Source organism: Monomorium pharaonis, chromosome 11 (assembly GCF_013373865.1).
Source record: "Monomorium pharaonis isolate MP-MQ-018 chromosome 11, ASM1337386v2, whole genome shotgun sequence".
Lineage (NCBI taxonomy): Eukaryota > Metazoa > Arthropoda > Insecta > Hymenoptera > Formicidae > Monomorium > Monomorium pharaonis.
In genome coordinates, this window is record NC_050477.1 from 6,713,804 (window position 1) to 6,726,902 (window position 13,099).

General features: G+C 32.2%; 2 protein-coding genes across 11 annotated transcripts; one reads left to right on the forward strand and one right to left on the reverse strand.

Moving 5' to 3' along the window:
- Window positions 1-35: 35 nt before the first annotated feature.
- Window positions 36-2,878, reverse strand: LOC105837839 (WD repeat-containing protein 55 homolog). Its single transcript, XM_028189935.1, has 9 exons — window positions 2,722-2,878; window positions 2,450-2,590; window positions 2,157-2,339; window positions 1,846-2,050; window positions 1,396-1,578; window positions 1,243-1,316; window positions 957-1,120; window positions 416-633; window positions 36-324 (listed from the first exon to the last, which is right to left on the reverse strand). Exons 1-9 carry the CDS (start codon window positions 2,861-2,863, stop codon window positions 66-68), a joined length of 1,569 nt encoding a protein of 522 aa, XP_028045736.1. The 5' UTR covers window positions 2,864-2,878; the 3' UTR covers window positions 36-65.
- A 55-nt stretch (window positions 2,879-2,933) lies between these two features.
- Window positions 2,934-12,791, forward strand: LOC105837838 (integrator complex subunit 13). 10 transcript variants are annotated; one of them, XR_003625589.2, is made up of 14 exons: window positions 2,934-3,169; window positions 3,278-3,606; window positions 3,810-3,884; window positions 4,031-4,317; window positions 5,028-5,118; window positions 5,505-5,712; window positions 5,788-6,167; window positions 6,396-6,557; window positions 6,900-7,231; window positions 7,935-8,268; window positions 8,571-8,673; window positions 9,033-9,812; window positions 9,909-11,286; window positions 11,364-11,695. XR_003625589.2 is itself a non-coding variant. In XM_012682954.3 (10 exons), exons 2-10 carry the CDS (start codon window positions 3,391-3,393, stop codon window positions 8,218-8,220), a joined length of 2,037 nt encoding a protein of 678 aa, XP_012538408.1. In that variant the 5' UTR covers window positions 2,934-3,169; window positions 3,278-3,390; the 3' UTR covers window positions 8,221-8,411. The 10 variants fall into 10 exon arrangements, 1 of the variants encoding a protein (XP_012538408.1); XR_001139179.3 differs by having other exon boundaries at window positions 9,909-10,129; window positions 11,028-11,695; XR_003625590.2 differs by having other exon boundaries at window positions 9,033-9,513; window positions 9,599-9,812; window positions 9,909-11,695.
- Window positions 12,792-13,099: the final 308 nt, after the last annotated feature.

A 13,099-nucleotide genomic window follows, 5' to 3' on the forward strand; every position in this document is an offset into this window, starting at 1 on the left:
ATCCATGTTTGGATGTTTCAATGATTAAACAGTGACAAAGTTATATAAGTTTATTATTGTTAAGATTACAATTCGGCAAAGAAATCGGATCGATTATTAATTTGACTGCTAGGAAGATTGTATTCAAGCCACTTTCGCTTTCCACCCTTTTTGGGCTCAGTGACATTTAAGGTCTCGAAATATTGTACATTCCAAAATTTGATATCATTGTCGTGCGAAGAGGATGCTATTAGAGTGCCATTGTTGCTGATGTCGAGTGTCTCGACAGAAAAGTTGTGTTGTCCAACTATGCCAAGATGACGATGAGGAAACAAACTGATCGCTCTGTTTATTGTATAGATATCACAAATATCACATAAATAATAAAATCTTCATATATTATTAAGTGTTGTGTAGTTCTCTCTTTGTTACTTACCTAACTATTCCATCCTCTCCACCAGTTATCACTATATTTTCTGTAACTGGAATCATACAATTTATGGCCTTCTTTGTGACACTTGGAAATTCATCCGAATGTAATCCAAATTCTCCCCAATTGTACACATACATTTTTCCTTTATTGCTAGCCGATAATAATTTACTTTCCAATTTAAATAAACCTAGACAGATTAGCTCGTCATCGTGTTCTTCGGACTGTGTGCAATATACATATGTTCCACTTGACACATTGTGCGATATAGTTATTTGATCATATACACTAGCGGATCCTAATATTGATAATCGGGGGGGAGGGGGTTAATAAAATTTTACACTGAAACATCTTATATCGGACATCGGATAGTTTGAGCACAGTGAATCTTATGCATAAGAATTTGACCCACAGGTGCCAACGTTAATCGGCCTACATCATTTTACTTAAATTTTTTTTAATGGATCCAGTAAAACTGGTTCTTTTTAATTTGGAAGGGGGTCCCCCCCCCTAGAATCTACCAGTGATCATGTATATTTTACAATACCTGTACATGCAGTTTTCTTTCTGGTATATTTATAGTTGTTAAACTATCGCCACTAGCGCAAACTAAATACTTGGCGTCTCTATTGGTTATCATTGTACTGACATAGTCCTTCATCTCCTTTATAGAAAATACCGGCTCACATTCCTTCTGTCTAAGATCCCAGACTTGAAACATTATATATATATATATATATATATATATATATATATATATAATTTTATATATTCAAAGATATATATATATATATATTTAAGATATATATATTTAAAATATTAATTATCATTACGTTTTACTACCCCATCATCGTCGCCTGTTACAAATACATACTCGTTGATTATCGTCATTGTGTATACAGGTTGTCTAAAATAAAATTAGTTTCTGAAAAATCTATATTAACATTATGAATGCAATGGATAATTAATGGATATATTATACATACTCATGGGCTTTTTCGTACAACCTAGTTAGTTTTTCTGTCTCTATATCAGTTATCGCTATACATAAATCTTTTCCAGTCGAGAATAAGAATCGTCCATCCTCACTAAACTCAATGTCTCGGCAAGCTTTAAGATGCAATTCCATGGTCGACACAAGGTTAGTACCCTCATTGTTATATTTATACCTAGTTTAAAACAGAATATTTTGCTGATATCAGAGTAACTCAGCCTAAACTCCAATTAACTTAATCTATGATTAATTTATAAACCCACAATTGTACCATTCTAACATAGATGTAAATATTAATTTTTTGTTTTATACATGGAAAAAGAAATTAGGATCAAGGACATCAAATTACATAGCATTTTGATTTTAAGTAGTTCTGCTGATTAAATTAGCTGTTAAATTATATTGTTAAAGTTGTTCTAAAATATGAATTATCAAGTTTTACATGAAAACATCTCCTGTAACACTGGCTATGCCTATAGTGTCCATCTTAGGATGGAAACATATATCTGTTATCATATCTTCTAATATAATAGAAGGTGGATGATTCCTGTGCAATTTTTCTGCATCTAATATAGCTTTAACAACTTTATCTGCATCCAAATTAATAGAATCATCCTTTTTGTTGTTTTGCTGAGGTAATGGTCTACCTAGAAGAGTATTTAGAAGATTTATTTTTGTAAATAAATCATCTTCAATTTATTTTATAAAAATTTATAAGTATAAGGAATTTTGACAAAAATAAGAGATATATACCTGCTGAAATAGATGCCAAAGCTTTCGATTCCTTGATAATAGGAATTATATTGTCATTGCTATCTGATGTAGATTCGTTTGTTAAACTTTCATCATCATCATCATCATCGTCATTACTATCATCACTTGTATCCATATTCACATCACTATCATCATTATCAGCATTATCAGGCATTAAATTATCTGCGAAATTAATAATAAATACATACTTGTAACACTTAAAGGTTATAAAAAAATTAATGTGTAGATAAATTTTGTAATAATTATATAACACGTTAAACCCATCCATTTACCAGTTTTCCAATGCATTCTTGAAAAAAGGAATGACGCTTTGTTGAGATTTTTCTTAGATATAATTGAATTACACAAAAATTTGCTTGATTGTTTCGGTATTATCGCAGTGTTGTACGGTACAAAGCTATAGGTTTGTTCTGGTTGCCTACACTTTTACACTTCTACGAAAAATATAAGTTCTTATTGGTTTATATTTTTAACCAGCCAATAAGAACTTATACTTTTCGTAGAAGTGTAAAAGTGTAGACAACCAGAACAAACCTAATGTCTGCTGTAGGCTGTAAATAATAAAGCAATACGAAGTGGAGACATTTTCTACGACTACTGCTACGGCCTACGACTCTCCATTGTAGATGGCCCTTTACAGCCGTTGCAGGTATAGTCGTATCATTGTCGTTTGTCGGTAAATTCATGACTTGTGTTCTGCAATCAAGTTCGGAAGTCGGAAGAAGGATGGCGCGTGGTTCAGTGCAACTGGCGTGTGGTAACTTAGATCGTACGTGCTTTGCATATAAACTTTCAATGGAGGTTACGTAAAATTGTAGTGCCGGTCGAAATTGGTCGAGATGAACAATTAAAACACCGACACCTTTCCTGACTTGGTTGAATACTGCGATCGACTTGACAAAGTGCGAGATAGGCACGACGTAGTTGCGAATTCCGTAAATAACGCTATTTGCGTTTAGTTATGCAGGGTCTACAATGTCAGTAATAATAAGGTAAACCGCAAACCATAAGAATTGACCAATTATATTTGATTATTCTTCTTACATTCAATTATAATTGGTCAGTTTTTACTAAAAACCTTACTACTACTCCCATTGTAGACTCTGCATTACACCTTATTAACTTTGAAAACGAGAGAATAAGGAAAGCACTCGTTTGGCAATCGGCAAGGGTGTCGTATATTTCATGCGGCTCATGAGCAAGAAATGAGAGAATGTATCCCGCGAATCACAAGACTATATTCGTGTTGGATCACACACCGTATTTTGGCATTTCCACTGAGTGCCCGCTGGAGTTTGATTTTCTCAAGAGCAGGGGGCAAAATCTGATCCCGCTGGCACCGGTCTGCAAATCTCTGTGGACCACCAGCGTCGAGGCCTCGTTGGAGTACTGTCGGATTGTGTGGGATCTCTTTCCTATAGGGAAACTAGTATGCATTCAGCATTCCAGATTTCGATTGGAGACATCTACCATGCTATATTGGTTGTTTTCCTTTTAGGGAACACAATTGACACAAGTATTATTCTATCTTTATTATTCATTGAACATAAAAAAAGATAGAACGATGCTTGTGTCGATTGTGTTCGCTAAAAGGAAAGCAGCCATTGTTAATTGACCATGATTTTTTTTCAGATTAGATTTGTTGTGACTGACCGTGCAGCTTATGTACTGAACTCATGGAGTCCCTTGCAGCAAAATTTGAATCATGCGAGTGTCCTTTCTAAATCTTTTCTATATTTCCTAAGTATAATAAATGTCTAATTAATAAAATGCTAATATCTGTGATTATCAATGTATCTCTTTCCTAAGGTATATTTAATAAGAAAAAATAATGGAACTAATTTTACTTATAGATAATGAATGGCACTGCCATTTTAGGAGTGCCAACAAAGACGCCAGACTCGGGGGAGGATTATTCCGTGATACATGGTCTACGTGTGGCGATTGAGACACTGAACGAATGCTCCGAGATACAGCATGAGAAACGAACATCTCTCAATGAAAACACTAGTAAGCTGATAAACCGGGGCAGAGTAATATGTATAACAAGTGCACGTGACAACAGCAACATGAAGAGCTTAGAAAATATATTTCTAAGTGAACTAGCAACAGAAAATAAGAATGCACTAGCTTCAGATCAGTTAGTATCTTCTACAGATATTTTACAAGGAAACCTCACAAACCTGAAAATTCTGATTTTAATGAAACTTTGCATAAATGTAGAGGGGATAAATACATGAATTTAGAAATTTTTTGTTGGTGCTCAAAAACGGTTTAAAGGGTTGAAATCACCCTTCAAAAGTAAAGACATTTTTGCATTTTCTCAATATATCTTGTAAATCAAATGAGATCAAAAAATATTTTGTACAAAAATTTTACAGTATAAAAAAATTTTTTTCTGAAAATGAATAGCATAGTTAAATAGAGGTATTTATGCTGTAAAACTTGTATAAAACATCTTTTGCTATTTTGTTTAGTTTACAAGATATATCGAGAAAAGGCAAAAACCCTCAACTTTTGAAAGATGGTTTCAACTCTTTAAACCGTTTTTGAGCACGAAAAATTTCTAAATTTATGGCTGGTATTCATAGTCAATTCTTATGTTTAAGATCATCTTAAGTACAGTCTTAAGATGCCATCAACCAATCACAGAGTCGTATTAGCATCTTAAGACATTACTTGAGACGATCTCAAAATAAGATTTGACTATGAATACCGACCTATGTATTTACATTTATGTCTCCCTCTAAATTTATGCCAAGTTTAATTAAAATCAGAATTTTCGGGTTTGCGAGGTTCCCTTATTAATAAATTATCAAGCATCACATTAATTTTTGTTTTAATTTGCAGTTTAATTCCTGTTGATTATTGTCATTTAGTTATACTGAACATATATCCCAACAATATTGAATCTCAAGTAACTAGTCAAGGTCCTCGAGAGGTAAGCCTTCTTTCTTTCTTTCTCTCTCAATAATTATTTATTGGACCATCTTTCTATGGGTGCGTTCCACTTAACGCTCACGAGCGTCATTTATCCTTGTTTAATATTTGATAAATAACAAGGATAAAATGATTTCACGGTCGTTACGAGCTTTAAGTGGAACGCACCCTATATCTTGTTAAATAACAAAGCATGTTTTCAGTAAGATATCTTTTCTGTTTTAATTTTAAGTTATAATATTTGTAATATATTTTTTAATTTATAAAATTTATTATATTAATTAGTAAAATTTCTAAAGAGAGAAAGAGAAAGAATTTCTGCTATTTTATTTTTATACTTACTAAATTAACTAAATGTATGGGATGTGATTAAATGTTTTCACATAGGTATCACCATTTCTTACTGTAGAAGTGCACTCAATTAAATCTTCAGCACTTCATTCTAAGTTATCCCATTTGATTTTGTCTCATTACGATTTGGCCAGCACTACAGTAACGGGTATACCTATGAAGGAAGAACAGAACGCTAGTTCATCTGCCAATTATGATGTGGAGATATTTCATTCCTCCGCCGCGCACACTGCAATTTTAAAAGGTTTCAATTAACTGATTTTCTTTTTTAAAAATTTTCAGGTTCAGATATAAAATTTAATGTTTTGACTGCTTATAGGTAATCCGCAAGATTCAGCATTGATAAAGACATTTAGACGTTTCGAAGAAGGATCGGAATACGAGACGGTCACATTAAAGTGGTGCACGCCGCGTGGCTGTAGCGCGTCGGAGATGCAAAACTGCACAGCGATGCACCGAATCACACCGGTGGATGTCAATAGTAGACCGTCCTCTTGTTTAATTAACTTTTTATTAAATGGCAGATCGGTGATGTTGGAAATGGCTAGAAAAGCTGGAGGAAAGACTATCTCGCATCTATTAGCAGCGCATGGCGGCGAAATTTTCATTCATACACTATCCACTGCTCGAAGCGTGCTCGAAGATCCACCTTCCATTAGTGAGGGATGCGGCGGACGTGTCACGGATTATAGAATAACTGTATGATGCTTTTGTAAATAATTACTAATGTGTTTTTATTCATAATTACAGGTTTATACATTTTATTTTAGCTAAGGTTAATGTTCATTCTGTCATTTTATTATATTTTTTTAAAAATTCTAGATTAATGTTAATGTTATTTTTGTTGGATATTTATATTTTCTTATTAGAAATGAAATTTGTAGATTGCGATTGCGACAATTGTCAAATACAATATTTTTGTCTTAGGATTTCGGTATCCTCATGAAAAATAACATATTGGTACCACTAAAACGTACTTCCAATTCTGATGCTGAAGGTTTAGTAGAAAAGATGAGATCAAGACTAGAACGTCACACCAAATATTGGCCTATGACTATTTCAAGTACTCTTATGTTTAACTTAAAACAGGTTTGTCTATTGAGAATATATCATTTTTCTAAAAAGTATTTTCATTCTTATAACATCTAATAATATCAGAATAATGCATAAAATAGCAGATTAGAGAAATGAAAACTTTTATGCAATCAATAAATTTTATTGCATTATAATTAAATCTTGAAATAGTCTGATAAACATTTTTAATCTTAATCTTTACAATTAATCTCTACAATATAGAGATTTAATATTATTTTACAAATGTTAATTGAAAAAGTCATGACACATATAAGGTTAAAATTCTCAAGTAATTTAATATTTTTAAATATTAAAAAAAATATTGACAACGAGTACATTCTTGAATTCTTCGTATAGGTAATAGATCCACTACCAGAATTAATGGTGAAGGAGGAGCTCACCACAGAAGAGATGCTCCAGTGCAAGCAAGTGATTTTTAGCGTGCTTGGTCTAGAGGCGAAACATGAGGCTTTGCCTCTACCAAGCATCGGCGGAGGTCGCGGTGGGAAAGGAGGTGTACGCAGAGAGGAACATTATCGTTTGCTGTGGGATGAGATAGAAACATTTCTTAAGCATCACGCTAACAACTCGGCTGCGCATACCGAAATCCTTAATTGTTTATTGGAAATCAGAAATAAAGACGAAAAAGACAAAGTAGAACTCGATCAGGCCTTGCGAGAGTTGGATAGGTAATTTAGTAATTTAATTTAATTTGTAAATTGAATTATAATTTATTATTTTAAACCGAATTGAAACAATTTTTAATTACTACTACTTACTAATTTTATTCTTATCTTCCATGCACTTTCAATTTACTGCTACATATTATCTGGAGCCTATTGTAACGTGAATGTCAATTTTACCATATTTTATAATAAATTTTGAAAACTAGAAATAAAAAAATTCGATTATTATCATATAGAATGTATTATAATAAACGTTATTTGTAATGTACTTTATGAACTTATATTTTCTTATATTTCAATTTTATTTCAGTAAGTAAAAATTTCGTGTTATTTCTTACTGTAGATTAACTTATAAATGAAGATTTAAACAAATGAAAATTTGTATTGATGCTGGAAAAATAAGCGGTATATATATATATATATATATATATATATATATATATATATATATATAAAACGATAGAAATTGAAAGATTTAAACATTAGATGTCTACTCTGTGTATAAAATTAAATGAGACTTAAGAATATCTCCGATTTCTTAAATTTAATAAAAATATCCATAGAAATTTAGTTTACAAGAAAAATATTTAAAATATTCTGAATATATTGACTCGCAAAATTTTGAAATGTATAATTAATGTATAATTAAAAATTTAGAGCTCTAGAAATGTTAAAGATTAAAGATCTGAACATCGATTTCTTACAGCTTTGGCAAGGAAGACGGAACTGCTAGAGTCAGTGTAATCAGAGCGACAACGGATTCGCCGATGTCACCGCCGGCAAACGTATCGGTACCTTTGACTAAACAGTTACACAAAGGCAATATTGTTACGTCGAGGAGCCTCCTGGATATCTGGATGCAGCGTAGTGCACCAAAGGACAGAAAACCAGATTTCCATGGCAGAATCAATAGCGATGGACTTAAAGCGAAGCTATATCCTAATTTAAAGGAGACTGGAAGAGAACCCAGAGAGACCATGTTAGAAGGTTAACAGATAGAAGAGACGCGGAATGTACCGTGTAAAGACACCATTTGTAATGTAAATATAATTGGATTAGATATTAAAATTTATTCAATGACACCGTTTGTGATTGTATAGCATACGTTTAATAAGTTAAAGTTACGTGATAAATTAAATAACATAATTATGCATTTCTTACATTAAAAACAAATGTGTATTAATTGTTTATTAATTTAATGTGTCGACAATCTTAGAATAATATATAATTTTTAATAAATTATAATTTTTTTTTAACTATTGCGGAAGAGAGAATTTCATAGTTCTTTTAAACATCCTGTAATTGTAATATTTATTTAAATAATTCATATAATTTTACACAGAAAGAGAGAACCATATGTCCATCCATAGAACTAACGTTTATAAAACTTCAATCTGTGACAAAAATTTGAAATGAAGTTAATGAAATATTTATATTGAAAAAAGGTGAGAAAAAAATTATAAAACCTTTATTTTTTGTAACAAATCTCCATCACAAATTAAAAACTTAGAAATAAAGATTAATTTAGGTAAGAATTGGTGAATTTAATAAAAGTTAAGAATAACTTGTTGAGAATTTAAAAGAATATTATTAAAGATTGAAATGCAAAAGATACATTTGTGTCTGTAATATAAATTTACAAATGCAATAAACAAAGAAATCTCAACTGGAAAATGTAGCTTTTGCGTCAAGAATGAAAGAATTTGAGGATATGATCCTCATCATTAGTCAACTTAATGCAAAAACCACCTGCGTGTAGGACGAAAGTGTATCAGTGTATCAGTGTAATACATCATTTCCACAGCTCCCCTCTCCTCTGCCGCTGACCGCTCTCTGCACTCCTCCTGCTGTTTTATTAGTCAACGTCTGCCGAGTGTCTGCGTCGTCTAAGCGATATGTCAACCTCTGTCGAATCTATAGTTTACTTCGGCATGCGCCCGGCTATGCTAATCAATAAAGGACGCCGGACCGGACGAGGAGCAAGGAAAGAAAGCGCTCGTGTATCAGTGTATATTGGCGCGTGCATCTACACACACATACACACACACACACGCGCGCGCATGCACGCACACAAAATCTCTCGATTTAATGTGTAGACAAAAGATTTCCGAATTTATATAAAGAATCGAAAAAGGCAAAAATTTCGAGATCTTAAGTGTCCGCGAGTTTAACATTCCGAAGATCCACTCACACGTCAAAGTCTTAACAATTTTCCGGAAATATTCTGGATATTTCTTAATAATCCATTTTAATTTATAGATCATTTACTTTTCCGAAGAGAGGAGGTAAGAAAGTGCAGTTGGAGAGAAATTTAAATCGATCCATTTGACGCGGTAGTTATTACTTATGCTGCACCTTGTGTAAAACAAGCCACTAAAAGAGAGATACGGTACTGCGAAGGGGGTGAGAGAGATTACGGGAGAAGGACGAGGTGGAGGAGAAGGAGGACAAGGATGAGGAAAAGGAGGAGGACGAGGATGTGAAAGAGAAGAGGAGGGTTGCGGAAAGGAACCAGGGAGCACAAGTGTATGACGTAACGGTTCATTCATCCTGAGACAGGCGATAGAGGATATCCCGGTCAATGGTATACTTATGCATGTAAATGCGCGCATACACGTGTATATACGACGTAAATATGAATACACAGCATGCACCTCTGTCGCGTTATTCTTTTTTTCAGCATACGCGACACGTGCATGCATGCGTGTGGAGATGAAGCAACACGTGGTGTACATACATGCAAGTGTCTAATGCAGAGCTTACAATGGAAGTAGTAGTAAAGTTGTCAGTAAAAACTGACAAATTATAGTTAGGTGTGAGAAGAATAATCGAATTTAATTGGTCAATTCTTATGGTTTGCGACTTACAATCTTACTATTATTGCCACAGATAGCCACAAATGTATGTATGAGCACAAATTGTTCTCATGTTGCTAATAAAGATGTTAGCATCTTACTACGCATTTACGTCGTCCCTTATGCTGTTATTTGCTAGCATTCGACACTGATCTTAAGTAACGCTAGCATAATGTTTGAAACGTGCAAAGAATTTTATTTCCGACATCGAATGCTAGCAAACGACAGCACGAGGGACGACATAAATGCGTAGCAAGATGCTAATATCTTTATTATACCAAACTGGCTGTCTGGGGCCATTGTAGACCCTGTATAATGTCTCGTCTACAATGAGTTGTTAGTCATTGGGCGTAAAAAATCTAGCCAATCACCTTAGAAAAGAATAAGCGAACATAATTGATTAAATTTCTTACGACCAACAACTAACGACTCGTATAAGGCTTAACTGTTTCGGTTTCTTCGCTAACTTTACTGTTCTTCGAATATAGATTTTTTAATTCGCTTAATTATTGTGATATTCGTCTATTATAGGTATGCTTTACTTGAATTTTCGGATTAACGTTACTTAGAGAGTTGTTAAATATCTTTATTGTTCATTTTTGTATTTTGTAAAAGTTTTGAATATTGTAAAACATTTTAAATATTTTTGCAAGAATTTAAGTCGCTTCTTTATCTTTAATCACGTTGTAAAATGATGATCAACATTGCGCTATTTTCATTATACGTTGATAAGAAATGCGGAAGAGTTAATAATTAATATCTCACAAGTCGTCACAATACTAAAATGTAATGATATTTAGTGGTTGCATTATCATATTTATTTTTTAAAAAATCTGACAGGTTTTTGTCAGAGACATAGATTATTCGTATATTTAATAGATGTAATCACTAATTGCATTATGGAAGTATCAGTTAATTATTGACGATTTAATGCAATTTTTCAGATAAAAATTATTGATGAAAATAACTGAAGAGACATAAAAAAGATAGACAGTATTAAAATCATGATAAAATTACGAATTCGAGCTACAGCTTTATGTTTATATCAAACAGTTATATGAGTCGATAATTGGTATTACATATAATATGAAACGAGCGTATTAAACAGGGAATTATATGAAATATATATGATGATCAATATCAATCAAGTGCGATAATACCCACTGCGTGTAATTATTTATAACGCTCTCAACATTTTACATCGTAAATATTAAATGCTGTATACATGCCGCCAGTAAAATATCGAATACGTAAATAGATATATTAATTGTTGCTGATAGCGCGAGACGCATAGTCTGCATCACGCCATATCGATATGGAGCGTTCAGCGTTTATATAATTGAAACTCGTGTATAGCTGTGTGGTACATATCGATCGTGGCTTTCGAGGGTCACTGAACGAAACGAAACGAGAAAACGAAGCGGGCACCCAACGCGAGCACACTGTTCTTCCGCGCCAATAAATAATTATAAGCAGGAATTTAAGCGTAAAAACCTCGACAAGTGCTGAGTTCCACTTATCAACGTCAATTTTACGTCATTATACAAAGATGAGTTAATTAAATAGTGCTTTTAATCTCGTTTAGTCCAAAATTAAAAACTTGTTATTTCTAAATGTTTGTGCATAATTGTCTTCTCTATTAGTTTTCTTATTGTTATTTTATTTATTTTTTACTTATCTTTGTACAATAATGTTTTTTATCATTTTGATTAACTTAATTTTACTCTGTATAATAATATTAAAAAAAAAGAATTTAATTAATTGTTAAGTCAGTATTAATTATACATGGGCAATTTTTTTATTTCTTCATACTTAATTTTTCATACTAGCTTTTTGTAAAAGAAGCAATGCAAAAATCATCTTTTTAATTAGTTTTTGTTTTTTCTCAGTACAATTTTTTGTACAAAAAATTTTACAAAAAAAGAAACTATAAATAAATGTCTACACACACACACACACACACACACACACACACACACACACACACACACACACACGCACGCACACACACACACACACACATACACACACACGCGTTTTTGTAGTTTTTTACCGGGTCTCGTAATTTTTATAAAAAAATTATTAACAATGGAAGAATACATCGTTCTACATTAACGTTTAATCAAATTCTGTACTTTTTGTGAACTTTTGGATACATGTATTATGGACAAATTGCTACAAGCAGTTGATATATTTTTGAAAATTTTTATTAATTTTTATTTATTATATAGACCGCAAATCTTTCCAAATGCGGTGATATTTTTTCTGTTAATTTTTAGCTACTTTAAGCCAATGAAATTTTTGTACAGTTCAATCAGTATATACTTTAACAAGTTTAAACTTAAATTTTTCAAAGTACTGTATGGAGCTCCACATAGAGAAGCAGCGGCAACGTAAAACCCGGTTTTCTTTCGTAGGGCTGCCCTTCAAGACTCACAGACGACCGGCTCTTTGTCGTCCCTTTGACGTTCCTGCAGGATGTACGAAGCACTAAAGCGAAACCCAGGGACGTATAGACTGAGAAAATATATAGCATATCTCTAAAAAATTTTTCAAATAGCACTGAACAAGATTTGCATTATGTAAGAATTAGTCTGAGACTGATATGAAATGAGGATACGCAAAATTAAATACATGTAGTACATAAATTGATGTAAAAACCTTTATTTGTATAGTAAAAAATTAATATAGTAAATAACGAGAGATAATTTCATGTTAAATTTGAATTTTCTAAAAACAGAAATTTTAAAAAATTGAGAGAGAAAATTAAGAAAGAAAAAAATTATTACATCAAGAAAAATACTATTATTTATAAAAATTATATAATTATATAATTTTATTAATTAAAAAGTTTCTTTAGTTTGGCAAAATTTACTTGAAACAACGTATTTCTCTAAAGTTTTAAAAAATTTTCAATATTTATACACGTAATTTTGAGACGTCCTACCTTTTTTGATGCTTTCACAATTCGGGTTATTTTTTGTAATATACATGAATAATAGATACATGGAAAAAG